Source organism: Thermobia domestica, chromosome 10 (assembly GCF_964235325.1).
Source record: "Thermobia domestica chromosome 10, izTheDome1.hap1.1, whole genome shotgun sequence".
NCBI classification, from domain to species: domain Eukaryota; kingdom Metazoa; phylum Arthropoda; class Insecta; order Zygentoma; family Lepismatidae; genus Thermobia; species Thermobia domestica.
The window spans coordinates 231,917,725-231,940,146 of NC_137463.1; the positions used below are offsets into that span (position 1 = coordinate 231,917,725).

Consider the following 22,422-nt stretch of genomic DNA (forward strand, 5'->3'; position numbering starts at 1 on the left):
ATGTAGCCAATAAGAGGGAAATAATAAAGACAAAAAAGGGAATTTATCTAAAATTTCCTCCTAAAATCGGGAATTAAAATTTTATGTAGCTGGCAACACTGTCAGCAGACACACACAAAAACTATCTTAAAACAAGCTTTGGTATCCCTCTAATATATCCTACAAGTATCGTAACAATATCTAATAAAGTAAGCACGTCATTAAAAATATTCTACCTAAAAGAAATCAGTTATCTTTCCATTTAGAGAACATGGTCTACTGTAATACTGAACTGTATTTCCCATAATCCTATTGAAACTTTCTATAGTGCGTTGTATAGGGCAAAGACGAGGATTTCAGACACTGGTACGTTTGTTTCGATGTAACCAACAAAAGGGAAATAATAGAGACAAAACAGATAATTTTCCAAAAATTTCCCCCTAAAATCTGGAATTAAAATTTTCTGTAGCTGGCAACACTACTACCAGCCAGACGGAAACTACCTTAAAATAAACATTGGTACACCACTAATGTATCCTACAAGTATCATATCGAAATTTAAGGAACAAAACTTCTAATTACCATAAATATATTACGATAAACAGAAAAGTAGCGAAAAACTAGAAAAATCAAGGGTTAGAACCAAAATCCGAATTTTTCGTGCGCCCCCTAATTACCCCATTGTAACGATCTGCACCTGCGTTTGTTCAGTAAGGACAAATATTCGACTGGCGTAAGTTGACTTTCACTCGGACGTATAGGTATGAATTTATAAACAAAAATTTCGGATTTTTTTTTTTTTTTTTTTTGCCTAAAGGGTCTTTCCTAGTAACATGGTGAAATCGGCTCTTGATCCAAATTTGGTCGCTATTGACCCAAAAGGTTACCCTTGACCTAAAACCTCTGCGTCCTGATGACAAACGCAAATGTGTGGCATTTTGTAACGAGATTCTGGATGCTATTGAAAATGATAACACTTTTGCACAACGTATCGTGTTCAGTGATGAAGCAACTTTCCATGTTAGTGGTCAGGTAAACTAACAAAATGTTCGAATTTGAGGCCTACAGAACCCACGTGCAGAAATTGAACATGTACGAGATTTGCAAAACTCAATGTGTTTTGTGCGATATCCCGATCATGTTTACGGTACATTCTTCTTTAATAGAAACACGTTTAACAGTCAGCAGTATCTCGCTATGTTACAAAACTGGTTGTTTCCGAGGCTGCATGAAGACAACTTCATTTTTCAACAAGACGGGGCACCCTGTCACTGGAGTCGCCAAGTGTGCGAATATTTGAGTGAAACTCTACCGAACCGTTTGATTGGTTGTCAACGAGCTGGTGACTTAACATGTCTCAGCTGGCCTCCACGGTCACCGGATTTGCCATCCTGTGACTTCTTCCTGTCGGGTTTCGTTAAAGACAACGTTTATGTACTACCCTCCTACAAAACCTGGAAGAGTTGAAGAACCGGATCCGTACTGCCATAACATCAGTGACACATGACATGCATACCCGAGTATGGGAGCAATTTGAGTATCGATGTGATATTGTTCGTGTCGCTGATAAAGGACATATTGAACATCTGAATTTGAACTTCAGAGGTTCGTAAGTATGTGTGTAAAATTTCATATTCGTATGTCTTAAAGTTTAATAAATATATGCATTGGAAATACGTATATTCTTTTTGAAACAGGGTGTATTTTCGTACTTATTGAAGGAATGCTTTCACAAAAAGACAAATTTTCATTTCTACTTTTTATTTCTTAGTTGATATTGAAGAAACACTGCTGAAACTCGAATTGTTAGTAGGTATGCTACTCATATATTGTAAAATATTTGTACCGTATCAGTATCTAGCGTTTAAATTATGTTGCATTTTACGGTAATTACATCTACATAAAAGTACTTCATGCTTAAATAGACTTAAGATACATTACAGATGACTATTTGAAAAAAAAACGAAATTTAGAAAAAAAAACAGGCAATTTTTTTTTCTTAAAAAACGTACATTTCTGGAAAAAAATACGAACGTTTTTTTTCTATTAGCAACACTAATTGTAAGCAAAAGACTGTATTATTATAATTCAATTATTTCAAAATAGATAAGAGCCGTACCATATTAAGATTTGAGCATTAACTTAGTATTGGCCATACTCAAAGCTATATATATATATAAATGAAAGTCACTATGTTTGTGAATTAATAAGTCTTGAAACACCAGACTGATCTCAATCAAATTTTCAACATAGATGTCGTTCGGGCTTGGGATGTTTTTTTTTTTTTTTATTATTTCACTTTGATGGTACAAATTAGGGAGGGGAAGGAGGGGAGATACATAAAAATGATCGAAAATTACCGATATTAGAGTCGAACCCATAGGTTTGAGGGTCGCTGAGACGAACAGTGACATTTCTGATGCCGCTTAAATCCAAATTCAGCCCCCATTAGTACTTTATGCTCAAAATGAAACGTATTCTCCCCGTGCGAAGAACGGGTATTCTGTTAATAAATAAATAAATAAATAAATACATAAATAAATGCGTTTGTTAAATGGTTTACTAAGGGCGATTTCAACGATTTATAGTATACATCGAGCCGAAGACTTGGGTTAATGTGTTTAAATATGAATACAATTTTGAAGTATACACCTAGCATGAGGTGTATAAACAAGCTACAATCAGTATTAACATGGAAAGAATATGAATATAACGTAGCTTCTTGATTAGCTGTAAACTACAAATCAACGGAAAATTTCAAGAGTATGCAATGAAAGTCAGTACGAAACTTAACTTAAATTTTCTCATGTGAGAGTTGTTGTGAATAAACAAAATTTATAAGGGGTTTCTTATGCAGATTTCTTTCTTCTCATTATAGTTTATTGACATTAATCTGCATTTATCGTTTTATCCTTTAGTTTAAATAACACTAAAGTAGGACTCAAAACTCAGATTCTATTTCATAGATTCATGGTTCTGGATAAGTTATTTATATTTGCGTTGCTTGCGCAACAACTATTATCTAACTGTTATAAGATAATCCATTCCAGAGAACGTCATTAGTTTCTATAGCAAACACAAAACCTGTACGTAAACTTCATAAAAGAGTATTGCAAAGGCTACAATGTGATATTAGCAAAACTTATATTATCTTTTCATATATTTACACTCACTAGTTAATATATTTATACAATTCAGATTTAAACTTTCCCAATGCACACATCCATAGATTGATTATATTCAGCTGAAATAATTCCACACATATATATTAACGAGCTAAAAATGATATTATTGTGAATTGTAAGATGGTTTTGCAATGAGTTGGATCTGAGTTTAGCATCCAGTTCAGCAGCAAAGCTCTATGACACGTGGACCTACAGCTTAACAAAAGATCAAGCCACACGAACTCCCGCCGGGCTCCCACGGCAAAAATGAGCAAGCGCGCTATCTAAATAGCAACGAGGGAGCTCTGTAAGACGGTTCTAATGAATAATATGAATTAATCTTATCTTTATTCATCCAATTGCGTACATTATAGTTAGGAGACCAGTACATAGGAATTGTTATTATAATGAGTATAAATAGTCTAACATTAATTTTGCATAGTATTACTTAAAATTTTCGTTAACATTATAATACATTTCGTGTCACAAAAATTCGAACAATTTTTCTTTTAATTTCGATATTTTTTAATATTCTTCAAGTAAGCAGCTCACTGTACAGTTTAGTGGTCATAAGAAGGACACCTTTTTTAAGCACAAATATACAGGGTGGCCTAAAAGTAGGTATACAGTCCTACAGAGTATGACATTCTAGTTTATTAAGATAATTAGTTTATTAAAGTATGAGTGAAGAGAGATCAAGAATAAAGAATAAAAAATAAAAAGATAGTCACTACCTGAATGGATAACAATAAGGAAATTATATAAAATGTCATCAGCCGATCAGTACGGGACTGTATACCTACGTTTGGGCCACTCTGTAGTTTTGATATACTGTGTATATGATATTCTTTTGTGATGTGTCGTAGAAATGCACATCATTTACATGAATAAAAATGCTTTCATTTGTTTACCAAATACATATCTATATAAAATGTGGGAGATGCAGCTCAAAGGTATTTAGGAAAATAAAACGTAAACACAAACTCATTTACAACAAAGTGCAGCAGCTGAACATAGGTGTTAAAGAATTTGAAAATATTCTAAGCCTAGCGTTATTACTGAGCTGTTTCGGAGAAATTACTGTACATTCATCAGTAGTTACGTATACATTCTCCTTGTCGTACTCGTGGATGTTGATCGTGAAGAAATCTTAATCAAAGTTCCCTTTGTTTCTCAAAGCAAACGGTTTTGTTTCAAGAAGGAGACACTAACCACATCTCTTGTCCCTTCTCGTTTCCACATAAGGAAAGTCCTTAAAGCTCGCACCCTTCTCTCGATAACGTGTTCGTGTTGTCAAAATAAAAGGTAGCGAGGACAAGTCGTAGACCTCTTTGCTGGGGTGTAAATCTCAAGCACCATGCGTGAATTTTTCTCAGAGGAAATCGGAGTCGGAGAGCTAAACTTCAGCAAATAGAAATAACATTGACGAATTCCAACTCAGAGATAATCGCAGACGTGGTTATGTTACAAATACTTAATATCGGTGAAATCGCAGTTCTATACGAAGAATATGAATATGAAGCGTTTAGTAGCAGATTTTATTTATTATTATTTGACTACCCCTAACAGTAACGCACATACTACTTCTAAATATAACATTGAATGTGTCATAATTATTTGAAGCGTAATAATTAAAACATTATAATAATTAATTGATATGAAAACTTTTTTATTTTTAAATGTTGATTTTTTTAGACACCTAATTGTATAACTAAATAATATAGTTATTTGTTTTATATTTTAGATTGTAAGTCTGGTTTTTAAGAGAGTAAATGTTATTTTCCGAATTTATGACTTTTCGGTATTTTGTAATTCAAATATCTTGTTACCAATTAAATATCAATGTTGTAATTCTTACCTTCTCCATCTGAGATATTAGGTTAAAAATAGTAATTTTGAAAAAAAAAAATGCACATTTGATTTTAATCTTACAAGTATAAAGTTTTAGATTGGTTGATTTGATATGGAATGACCGTAATGCCACAGACGTTAAAAGGATATCAGGCTTCATAATTTATATATAAGCTCTCTCTAAAACCATCTAAAATTGGGTGCTAATATTAGAACTGAAGTTCCTTTCTTTTCACAGTGAAATACTGATGCGAAAATTGAAATTTTATTAAGTTTCAATACTCACATTTGGACCTAATTTTGCGGTGTTAATGTACAAGATGAGAAAATTACACGTAGATCATAAAATGCAACCGTCGTAGGTACTTGATATATGGACACAGGGATTGTCCAACCACAGCAGGAGTCTGTGATACAACTCACCTGGTCCGGTTGGAGAGCATCGACCTCGAGAGTGAGTGGCTGTTCTGGGAAGCGGACTAGATGGCATACGGGTTAAAGTATCGGCAAGGTATGCCGAAGGTCCCGAGTTCGAGTCTCGGTCCAGTCGGTGACTTTTTCACTCTTGGTGCATTAAATAATTCACATATACAGAGGACCTGATGTGTTAAAAAAAATCGGTTGTTTCCTCTTTCATTAATATCTATTAAGTTTCTGAGATATTACGAAAAGAGCAAAATGTTAAGAAACGCTAAAAATTGTATGCGTGGCACATTAAAATCTAACATCAGATTTTTTTTTAATGTAACAAAAAATATTTCTGAACTCTTGGGATGTGTTAAGTTTCAATATTGAAAAAAAAAAAAAAAAAAAAAAAATGAAAATTATTATAAATGGATATGCAACTTTGAAATTTTAGATTGGGTGTTTTGATGTGGAATGACCGTAATGGCACGAAAATTAATCCAAGTTGCTCACATTAAAGTCAAATTGAATCATGATTTAATTCCACTAAACTGATCGTTATTTTGGACGTTCCATTTGATTCACATATTATGGACATTCATTTCAGATTATAAATTGACCGTAATTTAAGGTGTATCAAAAAATAAAATAGATAGTGTCTGATGAAGCCAAAGTGTTAGTTGGCGAAACTGTAACACGTATGTACTTTATTATGTGAATATATTGTTTTGCTCAGCAAAAATCTGAGTTCTAAACTCTTGTACTTATCCGTTCGTTATATTCTATCGGTCCTTTTTTTTTTTTTTTTTTGTTCTAGTGTCACAAGTTCAAGAAGACATTCTAACTGTTTTCATATTATTATTATTATTCATAGGTGCCAGAATAATGAGTATCTTTGTGTGTGAATAACTAAAAGTTGCAATAAGCTGCATGTTATCATCGTAAAACAATATACTGATGAACACAACGACATAACATGAAGAAGGAGGAAAACATGAAAATTAATTGCAAAAATATAACAAGTGAGTTTCGATTTACAGTGTGAAACTATGGTAAACTTCTAAATCATGTGAATTAAATACTCAAACTTGAAATAGTACATTTATAACTATTGCTTCAAAGGGAAATAGGATCCAATATTGAACTTGTTCCTCGGGCTGTCAATCCATACCTAAGGGCTATCATTCGCTATCCCTTACTGCTTTTGTTTTATTGACAATAATATTGAAACCGAAAATGCTAATTTATGTTTATCATTTCCGGTTACAACAGGAGAAAGGGTGAAACTTATTCTCAAATTTATACCAAAAACTGCTCGTCGATATATATATATATATATATATATATATATATATATATATATATATATATATATATATCCGAATTCAACAGATAAAGAAAAGTCGAGACAGAACTCATTCCCGGGTCGCCACATGTATGTAAAAGAAAAGAAAAGAAAAGAAACTGTTTCGATATATCTTACCGTTTTTGTTTTATGAAATAAATATTAAAACCAAAAGTACTAGTAAATTTCAACTATTCCGAATTTATTAGATCATTTTGGGCGATGATGGTATGTTGAATAGAATGCAAAAAACACCTTGTTTCTATTTGTTACTGCTTACGTTCTATGACGATCAACGTTGCAACTGGAAATGGTTCATCATTAGCAATTACAGTTTGAATAGAGGAAGCAGATGGAACTTATTCTTGGAGTGCTAAATCGATTGAAAGAAAGAAAAAAAAAAAAAAACACTTCTCTACAGTATTTTTGCTCGATGGAAATCAATTTTAAAACCAGATTAGTAAATTTCAACCACTTCCGGTTTCAGGAGAGTGTTACGGATGGTAATGATATGTTTTCTTTAAATGGTGAATCGATTTGAAAAACCAGCTTGTCACTATCTGTTACTTGTTTGTTGTATGGTGACCAACGTCGAAATCGGAAACGTTTGATTTCTACCGCTTCGGGTTTGAATAGAGGGTTAGCGGAGGAAACACAACCTATTCTTCAGACGCTGAATCGATCGCAAAAAAGCGCTTCTCAATATCTCTTATAGTTTTTCCTCTGATACCAGTCGTCGACAAGCAGAAAAAAATATATAGCCGTTCTATAAAACTTCCGACATTTATGTATAGCATAATTTGGAAGCCTAAAATTAAGAAAATTTGCAACGTGTAACAGATCGCAGCTTAAGTGTAGCGAACATAGAGACTTGGAGCACTTCATGTTTCTGATTTAAGAATAATAATTTGATCATACCTCTCTTTTAAGGAATACAATTATTATATCTTATTACCCCTAAAATGTATGTTTATTTACCAAAATTATTTTCTCCTTTTTTCCTCTACATTAATTAGTCCTCGGCATTTCATGAGTGACCTATCTTGCAACATTGTAACAACGTGTAGAATCCTAGTCATCTAAATAAAATTAAGTAACTTAAAGACAAAATAGTTAAATATTAAACCAAGTGTTATTATAGAACTAAGTCTGTAGTTAATAATTCATATTACACAGTTTGAAACAAAAAGGCCCTCTTATCTATTTTTCCTCTATTCTTCGTATTTCAATTGATGTTTATATTTTCAGATGCAGACTTAACTCCAAATCAACTATATTACAGAGTTTTGCTATAAATAATTGTTTTATACTATCGTAAGGTTAATCTAAAAAAACTGATGAAAATTTGTTTCATGATGATAGATAACGGCTAAATCCCGGTTCACATTTTCAACCAACTTAAGAACTACGTTACTGAATTCCCTATGTGGGAGCGCGGTGGTTCAGTGGTAGAGAGTTCACCTCCGGTGCTTGGGGTCGCTGGTTCGATTCTAGTTAGCGCTATGTGAACTTTATGGTGGACAAACACTGTGCTCGTGGGTTTTCTCGGAGTTCTCCCGTTTCCTCCTACTTTCTTCATTTCACCTTTTCATTCATTTCTCATCATCACAGTCTCCTTTAGCCTAACCGGCATAACCGTGGACGTAAAACTAGAGATTTCATTTTATTTTTGAATTATCTATGTGTGTGTGTCTGTTATTTGCGAATTTTTCAATTTTTAGCCCTTCATTCGATAAAGCATCAACAACTATCTGAAACAAGTTTTGGAATTTTTCGCGCCACTCTTACCGTTCCCGAGATATTGGTCAAAAAGGTCAGATTTCGGGAGATTTAAAGAGCCATATCTCGGCAACCGTAAGTCATAGAGAGATCATATTGACGTTGATCAATATCTAAGAGGATGGTGAACAATTTGATACCAAATAGTAACCGATGGTTACTGGTTATCTACATTTTCAGTATATATACGGTGATAAAAAGTTACAGCTCAAGATAACTAATTCATAGATTCTCTAATATGCACGCTCCAAATACGTAAGTGGTAACTGAATTTAACCAAATAAATTTAATATAGAATTTCATACAAATTTCGAAAAAAAAAAAAAAATAACTTTGTTCTGGCAATGTTCTTCGAGCATTCTCAACTGGTTACGTATATATACAGAAGATAATTAAAATTCAGAAGAGATTTTCTGTTTTGTTTCGAATCAACTATCTTTATTATGCCATTACAAACATTAGACGAAAGAAATTATTTAACTCTTGAGCTTTCAAAATCAATGTTAACAAATTTTCAGATTAGGAACTATATTTCTGCAACACATTCTGTAACTGCAGTAGACGAGGACATATCTGTGGAAACAGTGGTTGTAGGGAAAAGTAAACTACAAAATGATAAGTAATTATCTCCATTACGTTTTATTATCTCTTACACATGATATACATTCGGAGCATATAATATACATTATAATGTTAATATGTTTCATTCAGTTTAATGGAGATTGTAAACAATAATTTCGTGAAAAACAAACAAACAATAGTACACAAAAAGTAACACGATACATCACATACATCGTAAGAACTCTCGCATATATTATCAAAAAATTCCACACAGCTACTCATAATTAAAGTAGTCATTTAAAGCTACTTTTAAATATTTTTAATACTATAAAACAAGTGTTCATGCAACATTTTCTGATTTTGCGTTACTATTATTATGATCTTAATACTGGTTTGGAAGGATTGGTAAAATTTTAATTTTTCGAATCGATTTTCGTTTTATTTAATATTTATTATAATTTGATTTTTGATAATCGAAATCTTGATAAATAGGTGTATGGACAGTATCCTGGCGTTGCAGGAACAAACTTTGATCCACAGACACTAGACTTGTAATTTTTAGACCATCCCCCAAGTACTAGAAGTGTTCTCTACAGACGCTGCAATTAACGTCCCTTCTACGATTGCTAATGGGCTGGGACCTGCTAATTAGTATTAGCTATATTCTCTACACACACACTCTCTCTCTCTCTCTCTCTGTGGAGCGAATGGTGACCAACACTGGAACCGGATATAATTGATTTCTATCGCTTCTAGTTTGAATGGAGGTTTAGCGGAGCAGATGGAACTTATTCTTGGGATGCTAAAATAGATTGAAAAAGACGCTTCTCGATATCTATTTGTATTTTTGATCTATGGAAATCAATATTGAAACCGGAAAAGTAAATTTCAACCACTTTCGGTAATGTTGCGGATGATGATGATATGTACTCTTTCAATGCTGAATCGAACAGGTAGGGAACAGTTAATTTTTGAAATAATTCTGGTGGACATGACTACAAATACTAAAGATAATTTAGCTGTAGTCAGACTGAAATCATCTAACTTCTCAAAACCCACCATAGGTAAGGAAATTAAGATATATAATCATCTTCCAGCTGCGGCGAATGAGACAGATGAAAATAAGGCCTTATTATGTTAAAACGTTTATTTTATACTATAAATGAATTCATGTTGGCAGAGATGAGAAAAACTTACATAAAGCAACTTTGTTATATGTAATTGTTTGTATATTTCATTGATTTTTTTTATTTTATTATAAATGAATATATACATAACAATTATGTTGTAACTTATATTGAACGAAAATCTCTTCACCTTTATGTAGTGACATGTTCCATACTATGTATTATTATGTGCAAAATAGATCGAAGGAACGCACTAAATGAACTAAATTTCTCCTTCAATACAATAACTAAACACCATTTTAAAGAGATGTTGTAGCAAGTACCATTAGCAGTTCTGTCCTCTTGAGAGTCAATTTTATGACATACACTGTATAAAACTTTTAGTAGTAATGAAATTCTATTTGTGTACTTAGTTTCGGAAGAGGGAAAAATATCGTAGAAAGTACTCCAATAAAATTAAATAAATAAATAAACAAAGTAAAATAAGACTGCTTCAAACCATGGATTTTTTTTTCGCTAAACACAAATATTGATCAAAATTACCTTTATAATATGTCCCAACAATTTAAATTTCAACCTGCATTTTTTCACTTCTCAGGATGCTTGTCGTGTTTTTTCCGATGATATATCATAGGGGTTTTTGCTGAAAATCCCTTATTGCAAATACTGCACACGTACGGCCTTTCACCGCTATGAAGTCTTTTATGAATAACCAATGAGCTTCTTTGAGTGAAAGTTTTATCACAAACATCACACTTAAACGGTTTTTCACCTGTATGGGTTCGGTGATGTATAACAAGTAATTGTGATGTTCGAAAGCATTTACCACATAACTCGCACGAATAAGGTCTTTCGCCTGTATGACAACGCAAGTGGTCATCTAAAGACGCGCGTGTAGTTAGCGCTTTACCACATATTTCACACACATATTTTTCTCCATTGTGCACTTTTGCGTGCCTCTTTAACACATTACGTCTTTTGAACTCTTTGCCGCAAGTTTCACATTTGTGGAGTTCTAAAGGTCTGTGATTACGTACATGATCGTGATAGCGCTGAATTTGATAAAAACCTTCACCACACACATTACAAACATAGGGTTTCTCACCCATATGTTTATAAATATGGTCCCTCAAGTCACATTTTTCAAAGAAACCTTGTCCGCAAATATCACATTCAAATGAAGTAGTGTTCGTATGTCTTTTGTAATGATGATCTAGTTGTCCTTGACTGGTATATTTTCTATTACAAATACCGCATTCAAACTTCAATGCTCCTGTGTGAGTTTTCTTGTGTGCATTGAGTCTATAAAATGTCTTGAATTTATCTCCACATTCAGAACATGAGAAGGAATTTTCGTTTGTGTGAGACTTCAAATGATGTTGTAGATAAACATATTGAAAAAATGATTTCGTACATTCGGTGCACTTATATCGCTTGCCGATGTGGATTCTCAATCTATGGTAACTCAATCGAGAACTTGAAGGAAATGTTGCAGAACAATATTCACATACATAAACGTCATTATCTGGATCATAATCATTAATATGTCTTATTATAACTGGTCCTTTTTCTGTTGAATTAGGATTATTTGTTGTTGATGGAATATTGGAAGTTTCCAACAAAACTTTATGATTGTCATTAAGTGAGATGTCTTTAGTTACTGTTTCTTTCTCTGTTGTACTTGCGTTATCTGTCGATATGGAATTACTTTGTACATTGGTGCCACTGGTAATTTTCAAACTAATTTTACGATTATCCTGACCTGAGGATTCTTTCCTTATTGATATTGTTTCTTTCTCTGTTAAATTAGCTTTATCTGTTGTTGATGTGGAGTTACTTTGTACATTGATTGTATTGGTAGTTTTCTCATGAATTTTATGACTGTTCTGAACTGGGGTTTCTTTCGGCAGAATTATTGGTCTGGAATGTGGTTTATATTGGTTGTCTTGTTGGATTAATCTCGGACTAGTACTCTGAGATGCAAGTAAAACCTTGTAGAGTGTAGGCATAACTTGAGGTGCCAAAACAATCGTACTTGTCCCAACATTTGTTTGAAGAACTTGCATTGGGTTGTTCACGAATGGCATACGGATATTAATATCTACTACACGGTTTCCTTCCTGCAATTTCGCATTCTTCAGTGGAATTTCAGTTCTTATGTAGGACGGTGTAATGGCTGTGACTGTCTTAGCTGATAAATCCACACTTTGCCTTGAGGCTGCCCTAGAAAAAAAGAAATTAAATGACAATAAGGATGAACCGCTGTTCCTACAGAATACATGATAATTTCCTAATAATGAACGACAAACGTCTGAGTTTGCATCACACTATTTCTAATGAAGTTATTCTAACAGATATCGCTATCTGCGCTCTCGAGTGTTAAATTGTGCAGGCAACTTGCAAATTTAAAATTATTTTACTATATAATTGTAAGTAGTGTTGTGAAAAAAAAAATTAAAAAAGTTTTTTCTGTGGTTTTTATTTCAATGAAAAATATCGTCCTTTTTCATGTTTTTTTCAAGTATCTTTTTTTTTTCTGGCAACTATTATTTTTGGTTTATGTTGCAGATTATTGAAGTAATCAACAATGTCAAAGCCCTAGTAACTTACAAATCATTTGTTTCTTTGCAATTATACGAGCAAAATTGTGCGATTATCTCTTTCGGACCCAGGTCATTTTTGGCGTTTTCCTAGTTTCTGTTAGTGATTTATTGTTCAAAAGTTGTTTACCCGATTGATATGGTTAAGGATTTTTTTTTTTTTTTTAAAGAAAAGGGATGTGGCTATTTCTTGGTGTAAGTTACATTGCAGTGTTGCCACCGGGTGGGAAATTATTGAGGGAAATGTAGGGGCCAAAATTTACAAAAAATTCCATAACAGAACTTCAAGATTTTTTCTATCTAGTACCACTGTTGCCATATGGGTCCAAGTAACCCCAAAAAATTCTTTGGTGTGTTGACAAGGTACAGTACAAACCTAAAGTCGCTGGTTGCCATACAAAGCGAGAAAGAAAAAATTCTCTGTCATCATATACATGAAATTTTGACACTTCTTACGCCTCAGAAGCAAAAATCAACAGATATGCCGGTTAATCTTACAAGTATAAAGTTTTAGATTGGGTGATTTGATATGGAATGACCGTAATGCCACGGACATTAAAAGGATATCAGGCTTCATAATTTATATATAAGCTCTCTAGAACCATCTAAAATTGGGTGCTAATATTAGAACTGAAGTTCTTTTCTCTTCACAGTGAAGTACTGATGCGAAAATTGAAATTTTATTAAGTTTCAATACTCACATTTGGACCTAATTTTGCGGTGTTAATGTACAAGATGAGAAAATTACACGTAGATCATAAAATGCAACCGTCGTAGGTACTTGATATATGGACACAGGGATTGTCCAACCACAGCAGGAGTCTGTGATACAACCCACATGGTCCGGTTGGAGAGCACCGACCTCGAGAGTGAGTGGCTGTTCTGTGAAACGGAGTGGGTGGCATACGGGTTAAAGTATCGGCAAGGTATGCCGAAGGTCCCGAGTTCGAGTCTTGGTCCAGTCGGTGACTTTTTCACTCTTTGTGCATTAAAGAATTCACATATACAGAGGACCGGATGTGTTAAAAAAAAAAAAAATTGGCTGTTTCCTCTTTCATTAATATCTATTAAGTTTCTGAGATATTAAAAAAGAGCAAATGTTAAGAAACGCTAAAAATTGTATGCGCGGCACATTAAAATCTAACAGCAGATTTTTTTTTTAATGTAACAAAAAATATTTCTGAACTCTTGGAATGTGTTGTTTCAATATTAAAAAAAAAAAAAATGAAAATTATTATAAATGGATATGCAACTTAGAAATTTTAGATTGGGTGTTTTGATGTGGAATGACCGTAATGGCACGGAAATTAATCCAAGTTGTAATGCGCCGCTTTTATCGATCTGTACCTAGCGCATTACATTTTGAGAAAAGTAGTGACATGTATTCTGTTCTGCACCATAAATATACATATAAAAAGAATAATATTTTCGAATCGATAAAATATAAACAAAGTGTGAAAGTAGATATTGAAAGTTTGAAGATTATTAAAGTGAATATATAAAATAAAGGAAATCCCTCATCGTTAAATGTGATTTTGAACCATTAAAAGCGATATCAGGTAATATAAATATATTTAAGAGTGAATTTTGTTAAGTAAAGGAAATAAAACAAACATGAAGTGCTAAAAAGGAATTTGTTTGGGGGAGACTTCTCTCTTCCCACATCTGTCTGCCAAATTCAAAATCATGGAATAATAAAATGTAACATACAGCTTTCAAAATCTTACGTTTTAATCAAAACTAGTCAACATGTTATATTTTGGTATTCTAAACAACCTCAACGAAAATTCAGACATATAATACCGTACTGCTAAATGACCTAAATTTACAAACTTCAATTTGGAATTTTTAATGATGCTGTTTCATTTATGTTGCTTAGAATGTATTATAATTTTATTGAGAATAATCCACAAATACATTATAGTACTACGCTGTCCTTGTCAGGAATATAAAGCAATGTGGCAGAAGTTTATTTAAACTAAGAAAAAAAAAAAAGAATTAGTAACATAAAGAAATGAGAAGAATAAGTATTTAAAGTTGATGCAATAATATATATATGTTTAAAAAGAGAGTTAATTATAAAGAATTATTCTAAAATAATGGAAAATATGTGAAGTATATGTATTAATGATGGTATTTGCCACTTAGCTGTATATGATATTTACTTCGACAGGACGCGCTGTAAATGTACTTACAGTCAAAACGAAATACAACGCTAGATGTGAATTAGTAATACGATATACTGCTTCTATATTATTATGGTTAAAACTTAAAACCTTCAGTACATAATTTATACATATAATTATAACGAAATAAAGTCTCTAAATGAAATTATTTAAATTTTGAGGTTATTAAGATAATTCTTAGAAACTAATGTTCAGATATACGGTATAATGTTATGTCAATGTTCTATTTGGTTACGTAGAAATTCTGATCGCATAAAACTTGTTTTGATGTTGCCCCTCACATTACCTCTTGAACCTTGGTTTTCATTCTGGTTGATTTTCCCGAACCGTTACATGTTTGGGTGGCGATTCCGATGTGCCGGGCCAAAGTCTTGGCTTAGTTCCTGGAAATACGTGGTAAGTGCGTTTTTATGGTATAGCTGAGCCTACGACAAAATTTTACTTAGTTATAATTACTTTGAACTGTTATTTGTTGTTGTATTGCAGAGGATTGATGGGTACCTGATAACATCTTCATGCGTCGACGCACAACAAACCTGCTACGACAATACAATGTTATTTATAGAGTTCTAATCAATTAAATACTAGCATTTTCGATTTGCAATTTATTTCTCTTTTACGGTAAGACGGTTAACCACAGCCACGATATAAATTGAGCACTACAAGTTGCTCACACTAAAGTCAAATTGAATCATGATTTAATTCCACTAAACTGATCGTTATTTTGGCGTTCCATTTGATTCACATATTATGAACATTCATTTCAGATTATAAATTGACCGTAATTTAAGGTGTACCAAAAAATAAAATAGATAGTGTCTGATGAAACCAAGGTGTTAGTTGGCGAAACTGTAACACGTATGTACTTTATTATGTGAATATATTGTTTTGCTCAGCAAAAATCTGAGTTCTAAACTCTTGTACTTATCCGTTCGTTATATTCTATCGGTCCTTTTTTTTTTTTTCGTTCTAGTGTCACAAGTTCAAGAAGACATTCTAACTGTTTTCATATTATTATTATTATTCATAGGTGCCAGAATAATGAGTATCTTTGTGTGTGAATAACTAAAAGTTGCAATAAGCTGCATGTTATCATCGTAAAACAATATACTGATGAACACAACGACATAACATGAAGAAGAAGGAAAACATGAAAATTAATTGCAAAAATATAACAAGTGAGTTTCGATTTACAGTGTGAAACTATGGTAAACTTCTAAATCATGTGAATTAAATACTCAAACTTGAAATAGTACATTTATAACTATTGCTTCAAAGGGAAATAGGATCCAATATTGAACTTGTTCCTCGGGCTGTCAATCCATACCTAAGGGCTATCATTCGCTATCCCTTACTGCTTTTGTTTTATTGAGAATAATATTGAAACCGAAAATGCTAATTTATGTTTATCATTTCCGGTTACAGCAGGAGAAAGGGTGAAACTTATTCTTAAATTTATACCAAAAACTGTTTGTCGATATATATATATATATATATATATATATACATATTCCGTTTATCCATTATGCGATCACAACTGTAACCGGAAATCATAGACTTGCACTACCCTCGATTGCAACAGATAAAGAAAAGTCGAGACAGAACTCATTCTCGGGATGCCACACCTGTGTAAAAGAAAACAAAAATTTTTCGATATATCTTACCGTTTTTGTTTTATGAAACAAATATTGAGACCAAAAGTACTAGTAAATTTCAACCACTTTATGAAATTAATATGAGCGATGATGGTATGTTCTCTTCAGATGTTGAATAGAATGCAAAAAAATACCTTGTTTCTATTTGTTACTGCTTACGTTCTATGACAATCAACGTTGCAATTGGAAATGGTTCATCACCACCATTCCAGTTTGAATAGAGGGAGCAGATGGAACTTATTCTTGGGGAGCTAAATCGATTGAAAGAAAAAAAAACACTTCTTGATATCTATTACTATTTTTGCTCGATGGAAATCAATATTGAAACCAGAATAGTAAATTTGAACCACTTCCGGTTTCAGTACAGTGTTACAGATGGTAATGATATGTTTTCTTTAAATGGTGAATCGATTTGAAAAACCAGCTTGTCGCTATCTGTTACTTGTTTGTTGAATGGTGACCAACGTTGAAACCGGAAATGTTTGATTTCTACCGCTTCCGGTTTGAACAGAGGGTTAGCGGGAGAAACACAACCTATTCTTCAGACGCTGAGTCGATCGCAAAAAACCGCTTCTCAACATCTCTTACCGTATTTGCTCTGATACCAGTCGACAGACAGAAAAAAAATATAGCCGTTCTATAAAACTTACGACATTTATGTATAGCATACATAGTTTGGAAGTCGAAAGTTAAGAAAATTTGCAACGTGTAACGAATCGCAGCTCAAGTGTAGCGAACATGAGACTTGGAGTACTTCATGTTTCTGATTTAAGAATAATAATTTGATCATACCTCTCTTTTAAGGAATACAATTATTATGTCTTATTACCCCTAAAATGTAAGTTTATTTACCAAAATTATTGTCTCCTTTTTTCCTCTACATCAATTAGTCTCCTGCATTTCATGAGTATCTTGCAACATTGTAACAATGTGTAGAATCCTAGTCATCTAAATAAAATTAAGTAATTTAAAGACAAAACAGTTAAATATTAAACCAACTGTTATTATAGGACTAAGTCTTTTATTCATATTACAAAGTTCGAAACAAAAAGGATCTGTTATTTATTTTTCCTCTATTCTTTGTATTTCAATTGATGTTTATATTTTCAGATATAGACCTAACTCCAAATCAACTATATTACAGAGTTTTATTATAAATAATTGTTTTGTACTATAGTCAGGTTAATCTAAAAACTGATGAAGATATGAATCATGATGAAAGATTGCGGGTAAATCTCGGTTCACATTGTCAACCAACTTAGGAAGTACGTTACTGAATTCTCTATGTGGGGGCACGGTGCTTCAGTGGTAGAGTTCACCTCAAGTGCTTGGGGTCCCTGGTTCGATCCCAGCTTGTGCCGTATGGACTTTGTGGTGGACAAACATCGTGCTCGTGGGTTTTGTCGGAGTTCTCCCGTTTCCTCCCACTTTCTTCATTCCATCTTTTCATTCATTTCTCATCATCACAGTCTCCTTTAGCCTAACCGGCATAACCGTGGACGTAAAACTAGAGATTTCATTTTATTTTTGGATTATCTGTGTGTATGTGTGTGTGTATGTGTGTGTGTATGTGTGTGTGTGTGTGTGTGTCTGTAATTTGCGATTTTTTTCGATTTTTAGCCCTCCATTCGATAAAGCATCAAATACTATCTGAAAGAAGTTTTGGAATTTTTCGCGCCACTCTCACCGTTCCCGAGATATTGGTCAAAAAGGTCAGATTTCGGGAGATTTAAAGAGCCATATCTCGACAACCGTAAGTCATAGAGAGATCACATTGATGTTGATCAATATCTAAGAGGATGGTGAACAATTTGGTACCAAATAGTAACCAATGGTTACTGGTTATCTACATTTTCAGTATATATACGGTGATAAAAAGTGACAGCTCAAGATAACTAATTCATAGATTCCCTAACATGCACGCTCCATATACGTAAGTGTATTATCTATTGAATTTAACCAAATAAATTTAATATAGAATTTCATACAAATTTCGAAAAGTGTGTGTTATTTATTTTTCTTCTACTCGTCTTATCTCAGTTGATGTTTATATTTTCAGGTGCAGACCTAGGTAACAGTCAATAGATTACTGAGTTCTGTTATATACTATCGTAATCTTTAATCTAGAAACTGATGAATATAATGAAGATTAAAGATGGCGGGTGAACCTCAGTCCTCATTTTCATATCTGCAGAAGATAATTAAAATTCAGAAGAGATTTTCTCTTTTGTTTCGAATCAGCTACCTTTATTATGCCATTACAAACGTTAGATGAAAGAAATTAGTTTACTCTTGAGCTTTCAAAATCAATGTTAACAAATTTTCAGATTAGGAGCTATATTCCTGCAACACATTCTATTACGTGCAGTAGACGAGGACATATCCGTGCAAACATAGTGGTTGTAGGGAAAAGTAAACTACAAAATAATAATGTATTATCTTTATTACATTTTATTATCTATTACATATGATATACATTCGGAGCATATAATATACATTATAATGTTAATATGTTTCATACAGTTTAATGTAGTTTGTAAACAATGATTTCGTGATAAACAAACAAACAATAGTACACAAAAAGTAACAGGATACATCACACATATTATATGGTAAAAAGTCAAATATATTATCAAAAAATTCCACATAGTTACTCATAATTAAAGTATTCATTTAAATCCATTTTTAAATATTTTTAATACTATGAAACAAGCGTTCTTGTAACAATTTCTGGCTTTGCGTTCCTATTATTAATATCTTAACATTGATTTGAAAGTTTTGGTACAATTTTACTCCTTCGAACCGATTTTGGTTTTACTTAATGTCTATTATAATTTGATTTTTGATAATCGAAATCTTGATAAATAGGTGTATGGACAGTCTCCTGGTGTTGCAGGAGTAGACTTTGATCCACAGATACTAGACTTGTAATTTCTAGACCATCAGACTGCTAATGGGCTGGGACCTGCTAATTAGTATTAGCTATATTCTATATATATATATATATATATATATATATATATATATATATACACTCACTCACTCACTCACTCACTCACTCTCTCATTCTCTCTCTGTGTGTGTGTGTTTGCAGCCAATGGTGACTAACACTGGAACCCGATATAATTGATTTCTAACGCTTCTGGTTTGAATGGAGGTTTAGCGGAGCAGATGGAACTTAATTCTTGGGATGCTAAAATCGATGGAAAAAGACGCTTCTCGATATCTATTACTATTTTTGATCTATGGAAATCAATATTGAAACCGGAAAAGTAAATTTCAATCACTTCCGGTTTCGGTAGAATGTTGCGGATGATGACGATATGCTCTCTTTCAAATGCTGAATCGAACAGGTAGGGAACAGTTAAATTTTCAAACAATTCTGATAGACATGACTACAAAGACTAAAGATAATTTAGCTGTAGTCAGGCCGAAATCATCTAACTTCTCAAAACCCACCATAGGTATGGAAATTAAGATATATATATAATCACCATTCAGTTGTGGCGAATTACAGATGAAAATAAGGCCTTATTATGTTAAAACGTTTATTTTATACTATAAATGAATTCATGTTGGCAGAGATGAGAAAAACTTACATAAAGCAACTTTGTTATATGTAATTGTTTGTATATTTCATTGAATTTTCTTATTTTATTATAAATGGATGTATACATAACAATTATGTTGTAACTTGTATTGAACGCAAATCTCTTTATGTTTATGTAGTGACATGTTCCATACTATGTATTATTATGTGCAAAATAGATCGAAGGAACGCACTAAATGAACTAAATTTCTCCTTCAATACAATTACTAAACACCATTTTAAAGAGATGTTGTAGCAAGTACCATTAGCAGTTCTGTCCTCTTGAGATTCAATTTTATGACATACTCTGTATAAAACTTTTAGTAGTAATGAAATTCTATTTGTGTACTTAGTTTCGCAAGAGGAAAAATATCGTAGAAAGTACTCCAATAAAATGAAATAAATAAATAAACAAAGTAAAATACGACTGCTTCAAACCATGGATTTTGTTTTTTTTTTTCGCTAAACAGAAATATTGATCAAAATTACCTTTATATGTCCCAATAATTTAAACTTCAAGCTACATTTTTTCACTTCTTAGGATGCTTGTCGTGTTTTTTCCGATGATATATCATAGGGGTTTTTGCTGAAAATGCTTTATTGCAAATACTGCATACGTACGGCCTTTCACCACTATGAAGTCTTTTATGAATAACCAATGAGCTTCTTTGAGTGAAAGTTTTATTACAAACATCACACTTAAACGGTTTTTCGCCTGTATGGGTTCGGTGATGTATAGCAAGGATTTTTGATGTTCGAAAGCATTTACCACAAAACTCGCACGAATAAGGTCTTTCGCCTGTATGACAACGCAAGTGGTCATCTAAAGACGCGCGTGTAGTTAGTGCTTTACCACATATTTCACACACATATTTTTCTCCATTGTGCACTTTTGCGTGCTTCTTTAAGAGATAACGTCCTTTGAATTCTTTGCCGCAAGTTTCACATTTGAGGAGTTCTATAGGTCTGTGATGACGTACATGATCGTGATAGCGCTGAATTTGATAAAAACCTTCACCACATACATTACAAACATAGGGTTTCTCACCCATATGTTCATAAATATGGTCTCTCAGGTCACATTTTTCAAAGAAACCTTGTCCGCAAATATCACATTCAAATGAAGTAGTGTTCGTATGTCTTTTGTAATGATGATCTAGTTGTCCTTGACTGGTATATTTTTTATTACAAATACTGCATTCAAACTTCAATGCTCCTGTGTGAATTTTCTTGTGTGCATTGAGTCTATAAAATGTCTTGAATTTATTTCCACATTCAGAACATGAGAAGGAATTTCCGTTTGTGTGAGACTTCAAATGATGCTGTAGATAAACATATTCAAAAAATGATTTCGTACATTCGGTGCACTTATATCGCTTGCCGATGTGGATTCTCAATCTATGGTAACTCAATCGAGAACTTGAAGGAAATGTTGCAGAACAATATTCACATACATAAACGTCATTATCTGGATCATAATCATTAATATGTCTTATTATAATTGGTCCTTTTTCTGTTGAATTAGCATTATTTGTTGTTGATGGAATATTGATTGTACTGGAAGTTTCCAACAAAACTTTATGATTATCATTAAGTGAGATGTCTTTAGTTACTGTTTCTTTCTCTGTTGTACTTGCTTTATCTGTCGATATGGAATTACTTTGATCATTGTTGCCACTGGTAATTTTCAAACTAATTTTACGATTATCCTGAACTGAGGATTCTTTCCTTATTGATATTATTTCTTTCTCTGTTGAATTAGGATTATTTGTTACTGATGTAGAATTAGTTTGTACATTGATTGTACTAGAAGTTTTCACATGAGCTTTATGACTATCCTGAACTGGAGTTTCTTTCGGCAGAAGTATTGGTCTCAAATTCGGCTGATATTGGTTGACTTGTTGATTTAATTCCGGATTATTGCTCTGAGGTGCAAGTAAAACCGTGTAGAGTGTAGGCATAACGTGAGGTGCCAAAACAATCGTATTTGTCCCAACATTTGTTTGAAAAACTTGCATTGGGTTATTGACGAATGGCATACGGATATTACTACCTATTACATGGTTTCCTTCTTGCAATTTCGCATTCTTCAGTGGAACTTCATTTTTTATGTAGGACGGTGTAATTGATGTGACTGTCTTAGCTGATAAATCCATATTTTGTCTTGAAATTACCCTAGAA

At 32.8% G+C, this 22,422-nt stretch overlaps 1 protein-coding gene across 3 annotated transcripts in view; it reads right to left on the reverse strand.

The window, feature by feature from the left end:
- The window catches only part of LOC145663063 (uncharacterized), a 287,238-nt gene that overhangs the window by 7,471 nt on the left and 257,345 nt on the right, over window positions 1–22,422 (reverse strand). Inside the window, exon 4 of one of the 3 annotated variants that reach the window (XM_081729226.1) lies at window positions 9,145–12,434. The exons of 1 other annotated variant lie outside the window; for it this stretch is intronic. In XM_081729226.1, the coding sequence (XP_081585352.1) occupies window positions 10,799–12,434 (1,636 nt within the window). In that variant the 3' untranslated portion in view covers window positions 9,145–10,798. Of the gene's footprint in view, window positions 1–9,144; window positions 12,435–20,607; window positions 22,417–22,422 lie in introns of those variants that run through there. One more of the 3 variants, XM_081729225.1, reaches the window with a different exon arrangement.